Source organism: Eulemur rufifrons, chromosome 24 (genome assembly GCF_041146395.1).
Source record: "Eulemur rufifrons isolate Redbay chromosome 24, OSU_ERuf_1, whole genome shotgun sequence".
NCBI lineage: Eukaryota > Metazoa > Chordata > Mammalia > Primates > Lemuridae > Eulemur > Eulemur rufifrons.
This window is the reverse complement of record NC_091006.1, coordinates 20,486,181-20,512,577: the sequence shown is the minus strand read 5'-3', so window position 1 is coordinate 20,512,577 and position 26,397 is coordinate 20,486,181. Positions and strand designations below refer to the sequence as shown.

General features: G+C 36.3%; 1 protein-coding gene across 1 annotated transcript; it reads right to left on the bottom strand.

The window, feature by feature from the left end:
* Positions 1 to 322: 322 nt before the first annotated feature.
* CDKL2 (cyclin dependent kinase like 2) lies at positions 323 to 24,580 on the bottom strand. The gene is made up of 12 exons (XM_069457821.1): positions 24,536 to 24,580; positions 22,152 to 22,350; positions 21,186 to 21,380; positions 16,676 to 16,854; positions 15,193 to 15,305; positions 13,477 to 13,616; positions 11,314 to 11,402; positions 9,365 to 9,500; positions 7,930 to 8,228; positions 7,233 to 7,326; positions 2,278 to 2,366; positions 323 to 525 (listed from the first exon to the last, which is right to left on the bottom strand). Exons 2-11 carry the CDS (start codon positions 22,317 to 22,319, stop codon positions 2,301 to 2,303), a joined length of 1,479 nt encoding a protein of 492 aa, XP_069313922.1. The 5' UTR covers positions 22,320 to 22,350; positions 24,536 to 24,580; the 3' UTR covers positions 323 to 525; positions 2,278 to 2,300.
* Positions 24,581 to 26,397: the final 1,817 nt, after the last annotated feature.

Sequence of the window (26,397 nt, the reverse complement as noted above, 5' to 3'; positions counted from 1 at the left end):
AGTGTGTTTTTATAGTTAAGTTAGGGTAAAGGAAACATTTTCTCTTGCTGATCCTCATTTTTGTCATTTGCTTCAACTGATCCTAGTTTTTATCACCTACCCCACTGAACCCACTCCTAAATGTACACATTTATACAGATAACATACAAATTCAGTGCATGAATACATGACCTTTTATAATGTTTCTCTCTCTCTTTTTTACATACTTTTAATCTTTAACTTTAAATATACAATCTACTAACAGTAAATGCACATTCATGTGACAAGAACTATAACACTATTCTTTCATCAGATATATCTTGAAATCGCATCAGTGGACTTGAAAGGCGACAGGATAACAGCTGGGGGGGGGGGGCACTTTGTCAATCTTCATATTTGGAAGTCTTTGTCTTTCCTTCCTCTGCAAGGCCTTTCTCAGAGAACCCAGGTAGTTCAGAAGGAAACAGTCAGAACCTCAAATCTCTCCTCCTGGGATACCAGCATTCTTGTTGCAAGAGGATGTCATCTCAAATGCTAGAGCAGCATCTAAAAGCACAGGAGAATATACCACCAAATATTTTACATAAAATACTTATAAAAATTGATTTCTATCTCACTTGCTTTCTCACATTGTATATATTGATGATATCAGTAGATACTATATAGTCTGAGAAAACCTAGCTTAGATGTATCAAAAATAAGATTTTAAAAACAATCTTTAGGATAATTACCAATCAAAACTACCATGTGTAGCACTCTGTCTCTTTTTATGCAAATAATGACTAATTTTGACAAAACAGATCCAAGGTTTGTAGAGCCTACATTTTATACAGTTTATATGAATTAGCTATTCATAGTTCACATGAATTAACTCAAACAAATGCATTGCAAAACCTCTCCCAGGGCCTTAGAAGTGCCTGAGCAAATGAAAAATTAAAACTTAAGGCCGGGCGCGGTGGCTCACGCCTGTAATCCTAGCACTCTGGGAGGCCGAGGCGGGTGGATTGCTCAAGGTCAGGAGTTCGAGACCAGCCTGAGCAAGACCCCGTCTCTACTAAAAATAGAAAGACATTATATGGACAACTAAAAATCTATATAGAAAAAATTAGCCGGGCATAGTGGCGCATGCCTGTAGTCCCAGCTACTCGGGAGGCTGAGGCAGTAGGATCGCTTAAGCCCAGGAGTCTGAGGTTGCTGTGAGCTAAGCTGACGCCACGGCACTCACTCTAGCCTGGGCAACAAAGTGAGACTCTGTCTCAACAAAAAAAAAAAAAACAAAAAACAAAACTTAAGCTTTGTTTGCTTCACAGTAAATTCATCTTCGTTGTCACAGATGCTTTGTAAAATTAATTTCAATAATATGCTTATGAGAATGTGGGGCTCTATTACCATCATATTTTACATAGAGGTAATGAGATATTAAACATTGAATGACCAGCTTGAGCAAGTAGCAAATTATCTCTCACAAAGGTCAGATTTTTGTGTTTTGTTTTTTTTTAATACCAAAAAGTTATATTTAAAAGGAAGGCAATTATTTGGTATAGTACTGATCCCTCTTTACTGGGAACAGTCATGCACCACATAATGACATTTCAGTTAATGACGGACAACATATACGACAGTCAATGGTCCCGTTAGACTATCATGGAGCTGAAAAATTCCTGTGGCCTAGTGACATCATAGCTGTTGTAACATCATAGCACAATGCATTACCTTTTCTATGTCTAGATATGTTTAGAAGCACAAATACTTACCATTGTGTTATAAGTGCCTACAGTAGTCAGTACAGTAACATACTGTACAGGTTTGTAGCCTAGGAGCAATAGGGTAGACCACGTAGCCTGGGTGTGTAGTAGGCTGTGCCATCTAGGTTTGTGTGAGTACACTATGATGTTTGCACCATGATGAAATTCCCTATGGATGCATTTCTCAGAATGTTAGGTGAAGCATGACTATAATCCTTTATCTATCTTGCTTTATAAGCCCACGGGACAAATGACTGATAAGGGAAAGAAGTATGTATCTTTCTTGAGCACTTGTCATCCTAAATTCACATTACTATATCCAATAACACACCAGAGATTACTTTAAGAGATGTAAGCTCTACGAAAAGAGATTTCATCCCAGAGAAAAATACTACTTCCAGTTTTCTAAGTGGCACAACTCGTTCTCTATCGGGAGTTGTCATGGAATCAATCACCAGAGAATATTTCAGCTGAAAAATATGGTCTTCAACACAAGCCACAAAATATTTCCCATGAAAGGTTGCACGCTTTAAATATGGGAAATCAGACCTACCCAGTTCAGAACCAAAAGGATCCTCAGTGCTGGTGCTCCATTCGAGGCAAATCAGGCTCCGAATCATCTGACAGGGGAGCTCCTGATACCTATAAATTAATAATAAAGCATCATAAGTTCTTAGTGTTGTAAAAGTTCCACTTCCCCAAAATTCCAATTACAGTTGTTCAAATATCAGATGTTTAGAATTAACTATTCATAGCTCAAGTTGCTTACATGGAAAAGAATGAAGTGAGGGGATATTATTCTTTGATCTCTTAGTTTATACACATTAAAAGATACTTCTGATCTGCCACGGCAGTGTAAGCCCACTACGACCCATCTCTTCTACTTATTACAAAAATACAAAAATAAAAACCTGTTGGAACCATCATATAAAGACCTTAAAGCAGCCATTATAACTATGCTACATGAAGTAAGGGGAAACATGCTTGAAATGAATGAAGGGACAGGAATTCTTTCTTTCTTTTTTTAGAGACAGGGTCTCATTCTGTCCCCCAGGCTACAGTGTAGCAGTGTAGTGCTGCAATCATAGCTCACTGCAGCCTCCTGGCCTCAGGTGATCCTCCTGCCTTAGCTTACCAAGTAGCTCAGACTAAAGGCACACACCACCACGCCTGGCTAATTTTTTATTATTATTATTTTGTAGAGACAGGGGTCTTACCATGTTGACCAGGCTGGTCTTGAACTCCTGGCCTCAAGTGATCCTCCCACCTCAGCCTCCCAAAGCATTGGGATTACAGGCATGAGCCACTGTTCCCAGCTAGGGACAGGAATTCTTAGCAAAAAAATAGAAGCAAAGAACCAAATGGATATTTTAGGACTAAAAAATACAGTATCTGAAATTTTAAAAACTCTCACTGGATGTGCTTAATAGCAGAATGGAGATGGTAAAGTAAAAAGTCGGAGAACTTGAAGATAGACCAATACAAACTCTTAGCCAGATGTGGTGGCACATGTTTGTAGTCCTACCTACTTGGGAGGCTGAGGCAGGAGGATTGCTTACGCCCAAAACTTTCAAGGTCGCAGTGAGCTGGTTATACCACTGCACTCCAGCCAGCCTGGGTGACAAAGAGAGATCATGTCTCAAAAAAAAAAAAAAAAAAAGAAAGAAAGAAAGAAAAGAAAAATAGAAATTGCCCTCAACCTGAAGAAGAGAAAGAAAAAGATTTTTAAAAAGTAAACAAAGTCTCAGGAACCTGTGAGAAAATACCAAAAGGTCTAACATATGTGTCATTAGAATCTCAGAAGGAGAGGAAAAATAGATTGTGGCAGAAAAAAAATATTTGAAGAATAATAACCAAAAACTCCCCAAATTTGGTAAAAGATATAAGTTTACAGGTTCAAGAAGCTTGGCAAACCCCAAACAGGATAAACTCAAAGAAAACTATGCCTAGACACAAAAATATTGTAACAGTAAATATAAGAGAGACCCGAGTTCCACCCAACATACAAAGGTGTTTCTATACCTGATGTAATGCAATACTGGGGGTGTGCAAGTCAATAGCAGCCAGAGAAGGAATTCGAGATTCTGAAAGAATTTTGTTCTCTTTCTTTACTAGCCTGGGATTTCGAGCTATGTGAAAATGACCATAAACACAGTAAAAATGTTAGACATTTTATTAGTTTTTCACATCCTATGTCTACCCCTCAGTATGTACTTATTATATATACATATAAATACGTATGTAGCTATTATACGTATGTAAACATCAGAGAGAGGTCTCTATCTTCAACCTAGAAGTTGAAGAAAGTCTCTAAGCTTAGCTCTACCTGCATTAATTTTCATTAAAGAAAAACTCCAATGGGTCTTGTCCCTACTAACATTTACCTCCTTTCTTGATTACTTCTTCCAAAGAAGAATAAATAGAAATACGATCTAAAATGATCAGCCAGCATTGATTATGCAATGCCTGAAAGCAGGCTGATATCAAAATGGTACTGAACCAGCTATGTACATTATTTACATACTTAAAATGTAAAGCTAGTATGAATTTTATTTTTAATATTTTGTTGGTTTATTTAACATACATTTTAAACAAAAGGGCTATAAAAACAGGTAAACGGATGAACAAAAAAAAAGCTATAAAAAGTAAAAACATCATAAACATACCTATGCCTTCCAAGGCTCTTAGTTCGGGGAGATGATTATAGTTTAGTTCAGGCAAACGGACATCTGTCTTGGAGTATTCTCTTCTTTTCTTATTTGCCTGAAGGAGGCTCTTTTCACTGGAGACCTAATATCATCAGAATGATTAACACAAATGAATTAGCTTCAAAGTTAGCTAGGCTTTCCCTCTTCTGTAATTCCTATGTTCATGTCCTAAAACTTGTAAAATTGAAGGTATAGAGAATAATAAAAAATTTAAAGGACATTAATAACACAGAAAACAATTTCATCCAATTATTTCAAACCTCTTCCTCATTAAATTTATTAAATTACTAACAAGTGGATAACTTGATTGCTATGAATTTCTCCTTCTCTTTCTGCCAATCATCAGTGTAAGTCTTGGCAAGGAGTAAAAGGTGAAAAGATGACTATCAATGCCCTGGTCCTTCAGGCCAGCGAGCACAGGCCTTACAACACTTCCTAGGCTTTTAAGCAAATAGTTGCTGTTGTCTATGTTAATTTTAGACAGTTTATCTTCACATATATATCATATCTTCTCCCAGCTTGTTTTTTAATTTTCCAATATAATTTTGTTACTCGTTTTTCAATATTTGTCCTTGTATTGCTCCTCAGAGTTAGCACATAATAATATCTTCCTAGGAATACAGTTTATTAAGTAAAGAATTACAACTTCAATTATTTTCCTAAGCTTTCCTAATGCTATTACTTCACAGTGCATTAAGTCAGAAAAAATAATAAAGCAAAGAATAGCAGTAGCACTTCAATTCTACATCTTTATGAATTTAACACTTTTCCAAATATTTTCATTTGAGAATCACAGAACCCCTACATTCTTTTCCACATTTTCAAAACAAGTGACACAGAGAGAGATTACATGATTTGCTAAAAAAAAAAAAAAAAAAAACCCATTTACTTATGTGATTTGCTAAAAAAAGAAAAAAAAACCCACATATGTATGATGAATGCACACAAACACATATATAATGTATAACACACATAATCACAGGCATAATGACAACATTAAGCCACTGAGGTTCCTTGATGACTTGAGCTTTTGAGTTTCTTTATTTTGGATGTTTCTGCTTACTCTTAATAGAACAAGTGCTAAAGGCTCTTGGTTCAAATCAGCTATAAAATAAAATAATTAGGTCAAAAAACTATCTGCAATTACAAAAAATAAAATTTAAAAATGAGCTCAAACTATCAGATTTATACATTCAAAGAGTGGTAAATAAAACACATATGTTTATAATAATACATTCACATCTCAAAATTGGGGCATAAGACATCAGAGAGAAGTATTGATCTCCAACCTAGAAGGCTTAGCTCTGCCTGTGTTCATTTTCATTAATGAAAGACTCCAGTGGGTCTTGTCCCCATTAATCTTTACCTCCTTTCTTGATTACTTCTTCCAAAGAAGAATAAATAGAAATAGGATCCAAAACGATCAACCAGCATTGATTATGCAATTGCTGAAAGCAGGCTGATATCGATTCCAGCAAAATGGTATTGAACCAGCTATTCTGAAAAGCCTTGCTAATTAAAATAATTTCCAAAGCAGACCAGATTTTAAAACACAAACATCCACAAAGAAATCTGTAGGGTGTACCAAAAAGGAAAGTGCTATAGCCACAGACATTATAAACTAAGAATAATCAAAAGAAAAACAAGTGCAATGTCCAAATCATGAGAGAAGAAAAGGCTGTATTTTTTAGCTGAGGATAATCAGAGAGTTAAAGAAGAGAAATTTGTCAGGAAAAAAAAAATACTCTTTTGGAAGTGTATCTATACCTCCCTTTCTTGTGAAAAGCATTTATTCATTTACCACATTTCTTAAGCAGCTTCGGTATGCTAAACGCTGTTGTAGGTGTTGGAGTAGAGCAGTGAGGAAAACAAGCAAAGCACAAATCCCTGCCTTGGAAGCTCACATTCTGATGTGGGGGTGGGGGGACAGACAACATATAAATAAGAATATATAGAGGATGTCAGGTGCAATGGAAAAAAAACAATCAAGGAGAGGCCATAGAGAGTAAAGGGAGAGAAAATGAGTTTACAATATTAGGGAAGACCTAACAATAAGGTTTCATGTGAGCTAAAGAAGAGAAAAAGCAAATCCATTGGGTTACATGAGGGAAGAATGTTCTACAGCAAAGGAAATAGCAAGTACAAAAAAGCTGAAAGGTGGGAGTATGTCTAACCATGTTCCAAGAATAACAAGGAAATCAATGTGGTTGAAACAGATTGATCAAGAAAGAGAGTAGCTGGAGAGGGGATGGGGGTGGAGGGAGTGAATCATGAAGGAACTTATAGGTCCAACATGGACTTTGACCTTTGGAGGATTTTAAAGAGAATGATGATGGTTTGACTTAACTTTCTGGAGGCCATGTTAAGAACAATACTCCTTCCTATGCTATCTCTGAACCTTGTACATGCTTTTACTATTATGATCTGATACTAAGTTTTGATTTGTTGATCCTCTACTAGACTATGAAGTACCTGAAGAGAAAAATTGACTTTTTCATCTCCAGTGTCTCACACATAATGGATGATCAATAAATATTTGTTAAATAAATAGATAAAATACTTTCACCAAAAATCTGGTATGGGTGATATAATAAGACAATTTATCTTCTCATCTATTCTAAAAAAGAACTGATCAGCAAGCATCAGGTTAAGAAAATTTACTATGTTACTAAAAAAATAAGACAGATGTCATTGCAAATATGTATAATGTATTTAAATTTTCAGACATAAAACTTATTTAAATTTTCAGTCTAGAACCAAATAGTATTTGTTCTTTCATCACTGAGAACAGTTTACTTACTGATGTGTTCACATTAATATTACAAATGCCTGATGGGGAATGTTTATTCTGTTTAATGAATGGAATACAATACTTCTTAGTTTTCTCATCCACTCTGTAACAAAAAAAAATTTGTAAGTTAGAATCAATAATAATTATTTTTTCAAGCACAAAACCAAATGACACAGCACCAAGTGACATGTGATTTAATCAGAATTTAATGCCTATTCTCAAATATACAATGCACATAAATCGGTGAGACAGTCTATCCTTTATCACTACCCTCATGCCTCCCACCAGCCTCCAACCTCTACCAAATAAATTACCTTCTTTTCAGCAAAATTCCCAAAAGGGGCTTCTTTGTACCACTAAATGCTCACTGCCACACCATGCAGCAGCAGATGCCCAAAACCAATTATCTCTTAATAAAAGAGATAATAAAAGAGATGACAACCTCATTTTACATTACTAGACTAAATAGCTGTAGCTTCTCTTCCCTTTAAACAATACAACCCTACTTTCTTAGGACTCAGGTGAATTTTTTTGATCAAATGCTAACAGTTTTCATCACACAGCCAAACAGTCTTTTGAAACAGCTACCTGACAAGAATAGCATCTAGAATTCTCAGAGTAAAACAATGTGGATGAATTGACAAACATTTGGAATTTGCAGATATAACCTTAAACAATTTTTGGATCTTACTTTCTTAATTCATACCTGTAACTCTGAACTGCTGATATAGTCCCCATTCCGGAATTAATACCGGGAACAACTGCAGAAAGGTTGTGCGCAAGTGGGGGAATTGCCGTGCCTGGATTCCTCGTGTGATCCACGTTGACGTTGCTGCAGTCTCTGAGGCTTGTGGAAGGCACTGTTTTCACATAGCTTGCCCCATTGTCATGGAGACAGCTGGCATTTGAAGTTCTACTGCCTTTTTCAACTTTTTGTCCATCAATTTTTGGCCCTTTTGTCTTAAATACTTTATAATCCTTAATTTTAGGATCAGCATTGGTATCCTGACCATTAATAAAAATATTTAATAAGGTTAGTGACCTGAGAATAAAAAAATCATCCCTTCCTATAAGTACTTGTCAACTAGTGAATTTCATAGGTATCACCTTTTGTGCCCTGCACATTTTTTTTTGAGACAAGGTCTTACTCTGTCACCCAGGCTAAAGTGCAGTGGCCTCATCATAGCTCACTGTAGCCTCAAACTCCTGGGCTCAAGTGATCCTCCTGCCTCAGCCTCCCAAGCAACTGAGACTATAGGTAAGCACCTCTACACCTGGCTAATTTTTCCTATTTTTTGTAGACATGGGGTCTTACTGTGTTGCTCAGGCTGGTCATGACCCCTGGCCTCAAATGATTCTCTCAACTCTACCTCCCAAAATGCTGGGAATACCGGTGTGAGCCACCATGCCCAGCCTTCCCATTTTCTTTATTCTACCTATGGGATTAAAATTAAACCCAGATTCTTATTCAAACAGTTACAGGGAAAATAACAAAAGAATGAAAATGCAATTACACCAACTCTCACATACACACACACATATCAGTGGAAAAAATCATGGAAGAGGAATCAATCAAGAATGCCACTTTTGTTCTTATATATTCAGAGTCAGAGAACACAAAATTGAGAACTTTTTCTTCTTTTGGTTCACTTAATTGGACTGGGTTGGTGGTGTATTTGAATTATCTTATCAAGAAGAGCTCCTGGAAAATTTACCAGGAAAAGCAAACATAAACTAAATATCCAAATCTCAATTTTAAAAAGCTCTAATTTATATAAAATTTTAAAAACAATATTTTTCACTCATACCATTTAAGGAAGAAAAGTGTGGGGTGGTGTTTGTACCGTATGTCTGTGTGTATGTACACATGCACACACATGTCTAGGTGTTCTTGGATGAGTGTGACTTCCTAAAAAGCATTATTGCACAGTGTGGTACACAATAGGCACTCAAGATGTGATATGTTCAGTTGTTAAACAGGTAATATCTATTGAGAAGATACATTTTTACAACTAAGCTAAAAGTTAACTTGTCCACCACTCAGTAAACTCTATTTAAAATCTTCATTTTTTCTCAAACAAAAAAAAAAAGAAAAGAAAAAAGAAGTATATTGAATTTAAAATTTAAACATGAAAATTTACCTGTACTACAAGTGTTCTTCTTTCTTCATCTAAGGAATCATCCTTTTCCTTTTCCTTCTTTCTGTTTTGGGATTTTTTAGATAAAGAAACATTTCTGGCATCTTTCTGTACTTTTAACTGTAGTTCCTGAGAAAACCTACATAAAAATACATTTGTCAATAAAATTGTATGAAACAGATAAACCTAGAAAAAAGTTTTATTTCCAAGATATTCATTTTTTAAAAATTGAGTGTTAGAGTAGACTATGTTATTGAAAATGAGAAAAATTATGGCCTAGATCATCAATTCCGAAAGGGTGGTCTGTAGATATTTGGGGATTCCCTGAGACCTTTCAGGAGGTATACAAGGTCAAAGCTATTTTTACTTTAATATGAAGATGTCTTTTTCACCATTTGCACTGTTGGTACAAAAGCAATGGTGGATAAAACTGTTGGCGCCTTACCAAGAATCAGAGAAGTGGCACCAAAATGTATAGGCAGTCACTGTTTTTTTCATAGCCACATATTTTCTATTTAAAAAAAAGGCAGTTTCACTTAAGAATATCCCTGGTGAAGCACTTTTTTTATGTATTAATTCTATTAAATCTAAACCCTTGAACCTATGTTTCTTCATATTCTGTGCGACAAAATGGGAATATGCATAAAGCATCTCTGTTATACACCAAAGCACAACGTTTGTCTTAAGAAAAGCACGTGTATGACTGAGAAACAAACTAAACTAGACACTTTTTTCAAGGGATAACATTTACTTGAAAGAAAGCCTGACAGAAAAATTATGGTTATTCAGATTTAGAGAATTCGGCAGACATTTTCGTTAATAGATAAACAAAGTAAGCTTGTCACTTCAAGGAAAACAACTGATAATATTTATGTGAATGATAAAATTCAAACTTTTATGTGAAAGTTAGAATTCTGTTAAAGTATGAGCTTAGCAGTTTCCCAATACTTACAGACTTTTCTGATAAGATAGAATGTAACTTTTCGACACGGTATAATGAAATATGTCACCATTTTTAAGATCTGCATAACTTAGCAAATCAATATTTTCCAAAAGCCTAAAGCATGATGTTACAAAAGCATGCATGGGTAAAAGGTCCATTTAAGGAGCAAGACAGACAAATTGATTTTAATGTAACAGAGGAAGAAAATTTCATCGATAAGGTTTCAGATTTCACAATGCAACTTTTAGAAAACTACCACTGTCAAGTTTTGGTATAGCGTCAGTGTTTTGGTATAGAATCAAAGCAGAATAGCCACAATTTATCTAAAAAGGCTATTAAAATATTATTTTGTTTTCCAAGTACATATTTGTGTGTGAGGCCAGAGTTTTTTCACATACTTCAGCCAAAACAACGTATCACAACAAATTGAATGCAGAAGCAAATATGAGAATCTAGCTATGTTTTATTAAGCTATGTGTCACTGCCACTCATCGTACTATTTTTTGTTTTGTCAGCTGCACTGATGCCAGCAGCTGAGCAGCATAAAAGATCATGCCAGCAGCTCTGGCACCCACAGGTCTGGCACATCCAGGTCTCCAGCACATCAGCAGTGTCAGCAGTATCATAGGACCTGGTGTGGTGTGTTTGGCAGCAACAGGAGATGGCAACTTTATAATTGCATCAGCACCCAAGACGATGGCATCACACAGTTGGTAGCGACATAGAAATCAATGACCTGAATAGTAGATGTCACCACAAGGAGATAGACAGAAAAGCATGAAATGACTGCTTCATGAAAACTAAGAGCGCTAGTGTAGTAAATGTAGGAGAAAACCCCTAGGAATTGAATAATTGCTAAGGGCAGATGGAAGTACGGTGGTAGATATTTGAGATTTTGCGAAGTAGGTGAGAACAGAAATAACAGAAGTACAGTTTGTTATGATTGTGGAAACCTTTCTTTAACCCTAGGTTGGTATGACATGAAAAATGACATGTGTCAGTATTATACCTCTCAGCAAATCCATCCATTTGAAAAAAATCATGGTGTAGGAGCTCAGCACAGAAGGGCCTTTTGTCTGGGTCAGTATGTAAGCATTTCTGAAATTCAAGAACACGTACAGTTCATATCAAAGAAAAAACTGCTTACACTTAAATTTATAAATATAGAAAAATAGAAAATTATTCTTTATAGCCAATAAAACATCTATAATCAAAGATAAAGAATAAAGTACAAATCTAGACAATGACCATATCATGATTGCTAATATCAGAAAACAAAGTCCACTAGATATTCACTGTCTCTAGATGGAAATATACAAACCTCCTATGAAGTGCTGTTATCAAAAAATCAACCTGATTCTGATCAAGCTCTAGCTCTACTATGAGTTTATAGGAAATACAAGATAGAGAAGAACACATATACTCCATTATGTGGAAAATTCTAAGAGACAAACAACCTAGTTTCTTCAGCAAATAAATTGCAAAGATTAAACAACAACAACAAAAAAAACAGATGAAAAGGAGCTTATAAATTGTTTCAAAAGATACATCAACCAACTGCAATCTATAGACTTCATGTGGATCCTAATTCAAACTATAAAAAGAAATTATATGAAAATCAATGAAACTTTGTAAACTGATTAGATATTTTATGACATTAAGGAATTATTGGGAATTTTTAAAACTTAAAGCTATTACAGACCGGAAGGGAAAGGACCTACTCTGTGCTTATTACTGTGCTAGATGCTTTACATAGATGATTTTATTTTAATGCAAGGTCTTTTTCTGATTCATTGAAAGTCCTCAATGCCAGTAAAAATAGAAAGGACTCAATTAGTAGCTTTAAATAAATAAGAAAGCTCTGTGAATAATTTACTATTTATAAGTGAAATAATAAATGTCTAGGATTTGCTTCAAAGTACTCGAAAAAAAGTTGAAGGGAGTATGGATATATTAAACAAGATTATCAAAAGGTTGATAGTTCTGGAAACTGGATGATGAGTACATGAGAGTTCATTATACTACTATCATTTCTATTTTTCTATGTTTGAAATTTTCTATAATAAAATGTTTAAAAAATTATATGATTCTACTTAAGGAATACAAGTTGGAAAATAGTTTTACCTTATTCCCTTTAAATGTCTTTACAGACAGATCATAAAGCTGGTCTCAATAAAAAATATTTTTATCTGTTAGAAGATTATGCAGAAAACTGGAAATATATTATCCTAACAACTTGTTATAATTAGTTATAAGTTTACTAAACTTTTAAAAAATGAGTTAAAGAATTAAAAAGCAAAAAAAAAAAGACACCTTGGGTAAATGTCATATGATCCTGATGTTTTAGAGGTACTTATTTTATCAATACCCTGGACAATCCTAATTAATGAGAACTTTTTATTTTTTCAAGTGATGGAATTCTCACTATGTTGCCCAGGCTGGAGCGCAGTGGCTATCCATAGGTACAATTATAGTGCGCTACAGCCTCGAACTCCTGGCTTCAAGCTATCCTTCTGCCTCAGCCTCCCGATTAGCTGGGACTATAGGCATATACCACACCACACCCAGCTGATAATGAGAACTTTTTGAGCTAATAATTCCAAAAGGTCAACTTTCAGAGACAACTTGATCCAGTGAGAATCTCCCTAATATTTTTCTCAAATACAAAACAAATGCATTGCTAATTTATAAATTAGCTTCAGCAAATCCAGGGGCTAAGCAGAAGCCCCTCTGACAATACTATACAGGTCATGATTGTATGTCCCACCTACACATTAACATTTTCCTACTTCTCCATCTTTCTTTTTATCTTCTTATCCTACTTTTCTTCTCTTTTCCACTCACACAAGGCTTGCGTTTAAATGTTAAACATTAAAAACATACAATGTCTTTACATGGTTTTTGTATGTTTTAGATGATGTTTTCACACTTAAAACATGCTGGGTAATACTAAATGGTTTCTTAATGAGTTTTAAAACAGGTAAAATTTTCAAGCCTTTATCTCTGAAGTTATCCCCGCCAAATTATTTAAATTCTTTCTAAATGTACAAAAATCAAAATCGTTACAAGGAATTGTTGACCTAAAAGATCGACTAGACAAGAAAAAAGAGAAAACCAAGTCTCCATAATGCATAAATTCCTGTCAGAAAGTGTAAAGAAAAATTATGATTACCTTTGCTAAATCTATCACCACATCAGAGAGCTTAGGATAGCGTCTTTCAAGAGGTTCTGTTTCCTTGATTTCAGGCAATCTTACTCCAGCAAACACAGGATTTTTATAGAACAGCTCCTGATGTCTTGGAATTAGATTACCTGGAAGTGAAAGCAGCGCACATCTCTGTCATTATAGAACATGAAAGAAGTAGTGAAGAGACAGGGGGCGCATAGTAGAGGAAATAGTGGAACACAGCTTACGGAGTTCAGGGCTTTCTCAGTATGCAAAATCTACCAAACACAGTGCTCTTGTGATGGCACACAGCAGCCTTTACAGTGGCTTTGACATAAGTCAACTCAAGGAAAGTAGCATTGCTATCTCAATATACTCATTAAAAAGTTCATAGGCTACTGCTAAGCTTTTTGTCTATATATCCTGAGATGATCACATTTTTTTTGTTTTGTAGTCAGTATAGCGATTTGAATTGATCTTCAAACATCACATAAACGTTTCATTCCTGAGATAAACCCCAGTTGATCATGATGTGTGGTCCTTTAAATATATATTTATAAATATGATTGCTAATATTTTGTTACATTTGCATTTAAAGTTAGTTTTCATTTCTTGGAATACTTTTCTCTGATTTGGATATCACTGTAATTCCGGTCTTATAAAATGAGATAAAAATGTTTCCTTTTCTTTTCTGTATTTTGAAAGAGTTTTTGTAAAATTCTTATGATTTGTCATCAATTTAGTAAAATTCATCACTGAAGCCAAAAAAAAATTAAAAACTAAAAAGTTCATATGCCACTACAATTAGAATTAAAGTGAGGGAGCATAGGAAAAGGACAGGTGAAGAACATTTTATACCTTTCCAGATATAAGTACCAGCACTTCATTTCTAATAATAAAATGTAAAGTGCTGGCCAAAGCAATGATACTATTAACACTTATGTCAGCAAAATCTAATCTAGATAAATTAGTTCCACCTTTTAAGAATTTAATTTTTGGTCAACTGATTTTGTGCCTATATCTAAGGTCAGATTTGAGCACTTTATCTTTTTTTCTCAACTTAAATACCTAATTTAATATAAAATATATATATGAAAATTCTGCCATTGTATTGTTTACTGAATTTCTAACCTGAAAAGTTCAAATCAAATAATTAAATTATCCCCAAGTGTTTTCCCATTATTTCCATCTTCCAAGTTCTATCTTCAAACATGAAGTTGATATTTCAAGAAATGTAAGACTTTGATACTCTAGCTTTGAAATTATGTCCAAAGCAATAACAACAAAAGTCAAATATGAGGAGAGATCAAACTACCTTGGAAGTCTCTGTGCCTCTCATCTCGAATGTGAAAATTAGGGTAGTAGTCACATTATACCAAATGCTTACTGACCCCAAAATAATAAATGATCATTGCATCTTCTCTACATATAATTAACTGAATGTAAAAGTGCAGAGAAATGCACAACCTCTACTCTTATTTTCTCTGTTGACAGGGAGGGGGATGTGTGTGTGATTAAGAACATATGTCCAGATAGACCAAAGCCAGACTGAGGGGGGAAAAATTATATAAATATAGACAGATAGATGAAGATGAAGTTTTCCTATTTGCTGCTATCTTTACTTAAAACATATATCATCTTTAATTACACCAACAGCTTCAAAAATCACAAACACACTGGGGAAAAAACTCTAAAATTTAAAATGCTGATGTATAATCTTACCTAAACACATCATAATATGATATAGCTGATCAATATCAGAATCTCCAGGAAACAGGGGTTCCCCCATGAGCATTTCAGTTACCAAACAACCAATGGCCCACACATCAACAGCCCTGAAAGAAAACAATGTGTTGTAAAATCTGGTATCATAATATGTTTACTGTGACTATATCTGTTCTGCATGTTACTATTTGGTATTCTTGGTACTGAGAACCACAGTATAGTACAGATTGAGCATCCCAAATCTGAAATCTGAAATCTGAAACAAAACTTTTTGAGCACTGACATAATGCTCAAACTTTCAGATTTGGAATGCTCAAATTTTGGGATTTGAGATGCTCAACCAGTATAATGCAAATATTCAAAATCTGAAAAAATCCAAAATCCTCAGCACTTCTGGTCCCAAGCATTTTGGATAAGGGATATTTGATCTGAACTAAGCCTTTTAAATTACCCATAAAAAGACATTTCCCTATAAATTTAAAAGTCTAACTCCCAATTTTACATAAGTGAGATTTCCAGAAACTTCAATCATGTGACATAAAAAGGAAAGCCTTCTGAAAAGCCATAATAGTTATTACGTGTACTTTAGTCTGGAAATAAGACTCTCAGGCTCCACTCAGAGACTATTCATTGTTTACATGTAATTCTGACAAGGTTGATTAGCCTATGCTATACCATGGTACACTGAAAAAAGCATACCAGAAAAAGGAAGTGGTTGTTCAGAACAAATACAGTAACAATGGTTGCACAGAACAAATACAGTAACAAGGAGGAGAACTGAAAGCTGATTGGAGGAAATTTTAAAACTATCTTAAAAATTAGTCACAAAGAAGAATATATATGCCTCATTAGTATAGGGACAACTACCTTGAAATTGTGTACGGTCGTTGCTGAATTATAAAAAATGGCACAAAAATTATATCATTTTAGTAAAATGAGAACTCAAAGTAATAAAATAATAAATGATGTTTAATGTACTCTGAAACAGAGGAACTGTAGAAAATATTTTAAAGATTTCTATCAAAAGCAGTAAAAGTTAGAATCTTTTCTTCTTTGAAGAATTCACTTATAAGATGATTTATGTTTTATAAATGTTTCACTTAATTATATTTTTGCCCCCACCCTTGCCTGCTCCACCTTGCCTCATTCCAACAGCGTCAGACTTATCCAATCAATGTTAACCTCTCTTTACAAGATAAAATAAAGATAAGATAAAAGATATCTACTTCCTACCCACCGTATAAAACAGACCACTTATTCAACTTAATTTTCCCACCTTTAAAATAAGTACACCCACTCCAACTTGTTTCACAAGAATGTTTAAAAGGGGAAGCACCAAAAATGATTACAAGTTACAAAGTTCTCTAAACTCAAACCCTCCTTTCAGTGTTAGAGGGACCATTTATGTTATTATAGACGTATTCCATTTTATCAAGCAAAGAGAGTTAGAATCTGCCCCCTCCCATCACTAAGGTCTTACTTGCCATACTTGACATCACCAACCAATAGTTCTGGAGCTCTGTACCATCGGGTGGCCACATAATCAGTGTAAACCTCCCCAGGAGCTGCCAGTGTTCGTGCAAATCCAAAATCACATAACTTGACAACACCAGACTGGGAGACTAATATATTCTCTGGCTTTATATCTCTGTGTATGATCTAGAAAAAGCAGAGCATGACAGACGTTAAACAAAATTAATTATTTTTTTTTTTTGGCACCTGCCATGGGCAGGACACTGTTTTTTGTTCCTATAAAGAAATAAAAGCACATAAAAGTTGTTCCTGGCTTTAAAGGACCTTGGACCTAGTTGGGCAAGAAAGGGCATTTATGCTGGAAATTCTATTTAAACAATCAAAGATATTAGATAAAATATATATTATTAATTACCAAATCAACAGTTTGGTTAATGAATGCTCTCAAGACTAAGAGAGTAAAGCTGTCATTAAAGCTGGGGGTGGTCAAGGAAAATTTTTGTGAAAGAAGTAGGCTCTAAGATAGGTTATTAATACTAAGCATGATCTGGATAAATGTAGAAATGGAAGGGCAATCCAAGTGAATGTGATAAAGAGAGCAACAGTGGAGATTGGAATAGATCAAGAGACTATGGGGAAATGTTTTTTTCTAGCGTAGAGGTTGTGTGAGGGGGAGAAGGGATACCTCTACCATCAGCCTGGGAAGTAGGCTGTGTCTACTTGGGATGAGAGCTTGTACTGAGACCCTAGGAATTCATGGAGGTGACATGACCAACATGGTATTTAAAGATGTTGGGCTGGGCGCGGTGGCTCACGCCTGTAATCCTAGCTCTCTGGGAGGCTGAGGCAGGAGGATCGCTGCAGCTCAAGGGTTCGACAGCAGCCTGAGCACAGTGAGACCCCGTCTCCACAGAATAAAAAATAAAAAAAAATACACAAAACAACAAAACCCAGCCGGCATTGTGGCGTGCGCCTGTAAGTCCCAGCTACCGGGGAGGCTGAGGCAGAAAGATCACTCGCAGCCCAGAATTTTTAATATTGTCACTATCCCAGCATCCTGTTTTCTTCTTCTAGAGTCTGTCCTTCAGAAATCTTAACCACTGACCTTTTTGTGTCCTCTTTACACTTCTAAGTGCCTGATGAATCCCTCTGCTTGGGTGTTCAGCATTCCACTCAAAAGTCTATATGGATAAAACTAAACTAATTATTCCATCAAAACTAACTTTTTCTAGACTTTTCTATGTTTGAAAATGGAACTACCATTCTTTTAGATTATCAAGTTTAAATAAAATATCTGAGATACCACTAAGTTCTATTGATTCTTGATGTAAAGTATTTCTAAAGTGTGTATCTCCTTTTCATTCCTCTGAGCACCAGCCTAGTTTAGCCCCGTATCACCTCATAGTTGTCCCACTGTTTTCCTCCCTGCCTGCTGTCCTTCTTTCTGATCTAGCTTGTTTATGGCCAACATCTTCTTTATTTTTATTTATTTATGTATTTATTTTGTTGAGACAAAGTGTCACTTGGTGTCCCTGGGTAGAGTGCAGTGATGTCATCGTAGCTCACCACAAGCTCCAACTCTCGGGCTCAAGCGATCTTCCTGCCTCCGCCTCTCAAGTAGCTAGGACAACAGCCACCACGCCTGCCTGGCTAATTTTTCTATTTTTAGTAGAGATGGGGTTTTGCTCTTGCTCAGGCTGGTCTTGAACTCCTGAGCTCAAGCAATCCTCCCTCCTCGGCCTCCCAGAATGCTAGGATTACAGGAGAGACCCACCGCACCCAGCCTATTTTTAATTTTTTAAATTCAAGTGCTTACATATATAGATACATACACAAATGAATAATGTATTTAAGAATAAATGTTTTCATTTTCTTGAAGTCAGACATTTCATCCTTGTGTGTACATATGCATGCATATATACATATATGTGTGTGTGTTTATTCCCTCCCCCACCATAATTATCTGTTTGCTTTAAGAACAGAAATGTTAACTGCCCAGAAAACAAAACCTTAGAATATACTTTTAATAATAATAGTAATGATTGATAACACTGATCACTTATGTGTCTGGTACTATTCTAAGTGTTTTACATGTTTCATTGTATTTTATCCTCACAATAACCCTATGAGATAGGTGCGATTATTATCTCTGCTTAACGGAGGGCTGGGAATGAGGATTGGAGAAGATATACTGGAGGTTTGAGAAGAAAGAGGATATGAAATCATAATCTAGAAGAGTTTGAGAGTAAATGGACTAGAAAAAAGTAATATGATTACCAGGCAACATTAAAGCTCCCTGGAGGTAAGTGGTCATATATTAGATCAAGACCAGTTCTCTCCCCATAAAAATTCATATTTTACATAGTTTAAAGACATACATGAATGCTCTGAAGCTATGCATGGAACCACTCAATATTAAAACGTCTACTTTAAAGATCGAATGGCACTCATGCCAGCAACACATGACTCTAACATGCCTGAATGTATTCATATATTTAAAGGTAGAATGTGTTATTAAACATGGATAGGTTAGTCATGAAAGCATAAAACTAAAGGGACACAGAAGCAGATGTACACAAGACATATTCAAATGCTCTTCAAAAGGGAGAGCAACAATGAGTTTTTTGTTTACCAGCTCTACTGGCCGGCCTTTCCTTAGAGTAGAGGTGGATGTGGGGCATTCAGCCGCTAACTTCAAGTATTACAGGCCCATTGGGAACAAATCATCCTTTTTATGAGAAGGATGAATTGGTATCTTTTAAATTAATGCCATTAAGTATCTGATTCACTAACACCTCATACTAGTGTGATTCCCTGCACACACAACATTGTTCTTATACTTCATGTAATCTATCCTTGTAACAGCTCTCTCTCTTTCTAACTTACTACACTGGCATTCAGTCTCCTGAGCTTGGCCACCTTGGGAGGGCTCCTAAAAAGGGCCAGAAAGTGTTTTCCCAATAGAAATTAGATGTCTCCCTCTACTGAGAAATTTTTCTATTTTTTATGTATATATGAACTTCATAACATAATTCAACTATATACTAAAAGTCAGTGAAAAAAATAAAAACAGTGAAGAAGAAGAAGAGGAAAAGAAGGACGGGGAGGAAGAAGGAGAAGGAGGAGGAGAAGAAGAAGGATAAGGAAAAAGAGGAGGAGGAGGAGGAGGAGGAGAAGAGGAGGAAAAGGAGAAGGAGGAGGAGCAGAAGAAGGATAAGGAAAAAGAGGAGGAGGAAGAGAAGAAGAGAAGAAGAGAAAAAGAGAAGAAGAGGAAGAAGAGGAAGAGGAGGAAGAAGAAGAGGAAGAAGAAGAAGAAAATTGAAAAGAAATATATCAGGCCGGGCGCGGTGGCTCACGCCTGTAATCCTAGCACTCTGGGAGGCCGAGGTGGGCGGATCGTTTGAGCTCAGGAGTTCGAGACCAGCCTGAGCAAGAGCGAGACCCCATCTCTACTAAAAATAGAAAGAAATTATATGGACAGCTAAAAATATATATAGAAAAAATTAGCCGGGCATAGTGGCGCATGCCTGTAGTCCCAGCTACTCGGGAGGCTGAGACAGGAGGATCGCTTAAGCCCAGGAGTTTGAGGTTGCTGTGAGCTAGGCTGACGCCACGGCACTCACTCTAGCCTGGGCAACAGAGTGAGACTCTGTCTCAAAAAAAAAAAAAAAAAGAAATATATCAAATGTTTAAGTGGTAGGCATGTAAAATGATTTTTTTCTTCTTTTTATAATTATCTTTAGCATTCAAATTTTCTACCATTAGCATTTATTACTTTTATAATCGCACAAAAATATCATTTAAAGTATTTTGTAAAACTGGCAGAATCTGCATGCTGAGTTATTCATTTTATACTCTACAGGTCTGATTTTTCACGGAGGTGCTTTTTATATGATACTCAAAGAATATAAAATTATTGTGATAAACTATAGGATAAAGATTTTCATACTTTCATACTTCATAACTAGGCAAGAAAACATGAATTAACAAGTATAGACCCTTAGGTGTATGCATTTGTCAAAATTCACTTAAAATTTATGCACTTCACTAAGTAAATGTTATCTTAAAAAAAGCAAATAAATAACTCTAGATAATAATATACATTAGATGAAGTATTTAGTGTGGAAGTGTACTGATTTCTGAAACTTACTTTCAAATGTATAAATAAATATAAGACAGATTAACAGATAAATTAATGGGTGAATAAATACGTGATAAAGCAAATATAGCAAAATGTTATTATAATAAGCATAGAAACCCGTTAGTGGGTATATGGGTGTTCATTGTGCGTACTGTTCAACTTTTCAGCAGGGCCTAAAATTTTCACAATAAAATGTTCGGGGTAAAGAATAAATGTATCATGACATGTGAAAATTGGCAGTATCAGAATAGCATAGTTCATTTCAATTATTTTATTTTATACTGGTTCAAACTTTAAACAAATGTCTCACTAGATTAAGTGACTGTATCTGGATAGTCAATGATTGGCAAAATAATTATTTAAACCTAATACTTACATTGTGACTGTGACAGAATCCAATTCCATTAATAATCTGAAACAAATACTTTTGAACTACTTTGTAGTCTAGTCCATTTGGAAAGAGCTCCAAGTCATCAAGAACTGTGTGATCAACAAATTCAAAGACGAGGTACCATCGTTTTTTTTTCTTACATACTTCCAACAGATTCACCAAATTTTCATGCCTCAGTTGCTATTATAAAAAATGCAAAATAGTTTTTACAAGACCAAATTATTAGCAATTAGTCACAATTTAAAATAAAAGAAAAACATACAAATAAAATGCATAAACAATGTAAAATGTAAGAGTATATTCTGATTTTTAAATTACAGTTGCTCCTTTCTCCTGTCAGAGAACACAATAAAGCCAATGAGAAAAAGAAATGTAACTCCATCTTTGATGATACTAAGAGGAATCTATGACCCCTACCCACAATAAATGAGATAAGACTACCAAATGTAATCAAGATCAAATAGGAGTATAGGAAGACAACAAAAGATCATCTGTGGCTACAAAGCTAGCAGAGCAAGAGTTCTCCAAAGTTGGTGACATACCTTGAAAAGAAAAAAAAAAAAAAAAAATCAGCTGAGCTCGGTGGCTCACGCCTGTAATCCTAGCACTCTGGGAGGCCGAGGTGGGAGGATTGTTTGAGCTCAGGAGTTCAAGACCAGCATGAGCAAGAATGAAACCCCGTCTCTACTAAAAATACAAAGAAATTATATGGAAAACTAAAAATATATATAGAAAAAATTAGCCGGGCATGGTGGCACATGCCTGTAGTCCCAGCTACTCGGGTGGCTGAGGCAGGAGGATCGCTTGAGCCCAGGAGTTTGAGGTTGCTGTGAGCTAGGCTGACGCCACGGCACTCACTCTAGCCCGGGCAACAGAGCGAGACTCTGTCTCAAAAAAAAAAAAAAAAAAACACACAATTCATTTTTAAATCCAATATATGCATTTACTTACCTTTAGTAACTTGATTTCTCGCATTGCAATTTTTTTAACCATTTTGTCATCATCACTTTCTAAGAACTTCTTGATGGCCACAATTCTTCCACTATCTTTATTCCTACACTTCATCACCATTCCATAACTTCCTTCTCCAACCAATCCTAGGTTCTCATATTTTTCCATTTTAATTTAAAACCAGCAGGAACTTTTTTTGCTGTGGAAACCAAAACATAGAGTTAACAATGTTGAGTATATTATTGATAATTTCCTCCACCCTCCCAGCAAGTTATTAATAATTCTTCCCTGATTGTTTTCCATATTTAGAGCAGTCACTTTGTTCATGGCTATCCTGTGTTAACTCACAATTTCTTAGTGTTTCCACACCTAAGCTATATTTTTCAAAATATTCACACACATTTTATAACAGACAGGGCAAATGAAATTGAAGCCATTAATTTTAAATTACTAAATGCCATGTTAATGAAATTCAATATATTTTTAATGCTAATAAAGCAATTTAATTGAACTATCACACGTAACAATTACAATTCCTTTTTACCCACAGGTGGAAAAGGCACAACTGAATTTGGTTTTTCTGAAGATCAAATTTTTTTTTCATAGCAGGTTTAAAAGATTGACAATTTCAAGTTGGAAATATTATGCACTTTCTATTCAATTGGGAAAAATATGTAATCACAAAATGATCACTAACCAAATTAACACTAAGAATCTTTGATAAAATATTTTTCTTTTCTTACAGTACTAATTACCATATTGAACATACAAAATAAGAACAATGACATCAGTATATAAGCAGATCTTTCATATGAAATACTAGCACTACCAAATATATTAAAGGTATTTTAAAAATCCTGTTCATGATTACACACTATGAGTATGATAATTTGAATTTTGTGTTTAGAATTTTTTTATATGACATTTTCTTAATAAAGGCAATCCTAATACAATCTTTCTTGTTTTACTGATGACTGATGAAGATCCAGCAATGGATCTTCCCCATGTTTTGGTATAGAAAAAAATTTCAGTCCAAATACAGGTAGATTTTAATTATAAAGTTTGATTGCTATGATATATTAAAGCTACTAAATTACAACTACAAAATTACTTTTATTTTAAAAATCTGATTTTGAAATTAAACTCCAGAAGCCAAGAATGAAAAATACTGCTCTAAATCCCAGTGTGGATCCAAAGGTGTTGGGAGAAAAAAACAAAGTCTTTTTAACAACTACAAATCCAAATGATGATTCATAGTTAATTTTTTCAAAACCTGACAATATAAAAAAACTCATTCTTAAACTTTGGAAAGAAAAAAATTCTTACCTATTATATTGTGTACTTATGGCAATCTAAAATTAACTTACCCAGATTGTGAATTGTCATGTTTTTCTTCCTTCACTAATGGTACAGGGATGGCAAAGACAAAACAAATATCCTCTTTGTTCTAGCAAAGTATGATAATCCAAGCACACAATACATTTTTGGCACTTGAGATTTAATAATTTGAGATTTTCTTATACACATATTTTTAATGTGGATATACATAAAGAACCAGAAGATTGATCTTGGGGGAGAGGGGTAGTGATGAAAACAATATGAATCAATACCAATGCAAATTATTTCATTATTTTACTACCAGTTTTGATAGCAGATTCTTCTACAAACTATATATATAGCAGTATCTCAGACACTAACTTTCCATACATTTGACATTTTAACTTCTCTATTTTTTAACAAAATGTATTCCAAAAAAATTCTCAATGTAATTCTATCCCTCCTTTCCTTAATTTTTCCCCTTCCATTAAAAGAATATGTTTTATAGGCTTTAGGTTTATCATACCAATGACAAAAATAGCTAGAATGTATAACCTGGATCATTTAAAAACATTTCGCAATTGGCATCCTCAACATTTGAAAATGCAAAGTGAGCAAAATAAAATTTACTTTAGGCACGTCGAAGGTATCCTGAAGCATACCACAAGCTGACATGATGCAAGTTGACAACTTCAGGTTTATTCTTCCAACCAACTGCACATTTGGACACACCCTACCGGACACACCTGCTTTTTCAAGTGGCACTGTCTGTCCACAAATACCTTAAAAGTATCCTGGCCTACAAAGCCTCTCGTTTCCTGAAATAGTTACTCATAAACTATAACTTTTCATGCCTTCTGCTCTTGAAGGTATTACAGACTACAAGGAAATCTGGCCCATTAGCAACGTGGTATTTCTGGACACCTGCCAGGTAAGTATACGGTTCTAGTACCAACAATTTAGATAAAATACTTGGACAATGCTAATTTTTATTTCATTTCAAACACTGAAATCTCTTATAGACAAAAGAAAAAGGTAATAGAAGCTTTTTAAACAATTGTACTTACTGTTTCTTCAAATCCTTTCGCATGGAAAGACCCAAAGGTTTTCAACTTGAAACAATTTTGAGGTGAAACGCATCGCTGACTAACAAACCAGCAATTCCAGGGCTGCCGTGATTTCTTCTGCGGTCACAGGCACGGGTCCCAGGTGAGGCAGGCAGGGGGAGAGAGGGACCCGGGCCCGCCGCAAGCTCACTCTTGGGAGGACCGCGGGCCGCATGCTGTCGTCAAGGCAACGACCTCTCTCTGTCCCCAACCATAGGCGCGAAGTCTCCAGAGAGAGACACGGCCCAGGTCAGAATGCGTCCACGGCAGGCACCTGTCAAGGCCAAGGCCTGTAGAGAAATAAGCTGGCGTGACAGGGCACCACCTGCCAGCTCCGACGGCGCCCCCGCTCGAGTCCGTGAACCTGCACAGCTCCAGCCAGCCTGGGGCGAAGGCGTTGGCCGCCGAGCTGCAAGGGGGCGGGTCCTCACCGCCCGGGCCCGCCCCAAGTGCGCCAGGCTTCCCTTGTTCTCATTGGCCGAGCCCTGTCGCCACGAGCTCTGATTGGCTTAGCGTCCACCACCCGCCCTTCACCTAGGACTCGGCCCAGGTTCTGCTTGCCGACGCGCAGAGGGCCTGCGTCCCCACACGCCTGCGCCCTTAAGTTAGGAGGCACCTTTCTGCCTTCGGCAGGAGACTCTGCTCGCACTGGGGGCGGGAGGTGATTCTGGTGTCCACGCGGAGGGTAAAGGCGGTAGTTAGTGTAGGGCTGTGAAGACCTGCGAAGGGCGCGATGAAGAGTTCCTTACAGCCTCCCCGCTGGGGCGGCGAGCGGGCCCGGGCGCCGTCACTCAGGAAGGCAGCCCGGCCGCGATCCGATGCTTCCTTTCCGTTCTGGAAGGTGGGCACAGTAGGGGCCAGGGAGGAGATGAGGGTGACAGTCTAGTAGGTGATGATTAGTAGGCAAGGCAAGGTGGAAGAAGGCAGGTGCTGACAGGACCTGACGTTAGTGGGACCTCGGGGAGGACAGCCTGGGCACCGAAAGGGAGGGAAACACTTTAGAAATCAAGGGAGGGGAGAGAGGCCATGAATGGTGTGAGAGGGAACGTGCTGGGATGGTTGGGGAACTGGAAGAGATGCGCAATACCGGCGCAGCCAAATGGGTGGGGTTGGCGCTCGCCATAAAACTTGCCTTAAACGTAAAAATGTTTGCGGGACAGACCGACTTGATCCATGACTGGGCAAGATGGGTAGGTCAGAATCATGCACTTGCTGAAGTCACACAAGGAACAGGGCTTTCCCCATTTTCAAGGAATTTGAGACAGCGAGGAGGCCATGAGACCAGTTATTTTCACTTTTAGTCATGATAACTAAACGTTTCCTAAGCATATTTGGTCCCTAAAATACCTTGATTCACGGAAGAGAGTATCCTGGGTAGCAGACAATTATACCCTAGTCAATATTAAAGTATTAATATTAAGGTATTCATTGCTTCTTGTACAGTAAGAAAAACATTCTGTTTGTAACCTTTTGAGAGTTTGGTTAGCATACATTAATCTTCCAGTGCTTAATTACCTTGACCAAATTGCTTAAAATCTAGTTCCTGAACCTGTAATATTGAGCACCAGACCTAGGACGTGGGTATGGAAAGAATAGAATGTTTTGGTCAATACAAGATCTGAGTCTTAATGTAGCAATTAGCTCTATCCTTTGCTGTGACCAAGTCAGAGGGAGCTCTGCCGCATTTTGGAACCTCTGTATGAGAATCTGATCTAAATACAGATGAAGCTTCTTTCGCTCTCTCACTGCTCACCTCCTGCTGTGTGTCCTCCTTCGTAAGTTTCATAGAAGACAAAGACAATTTTTCCACTGACAGGAGTTTG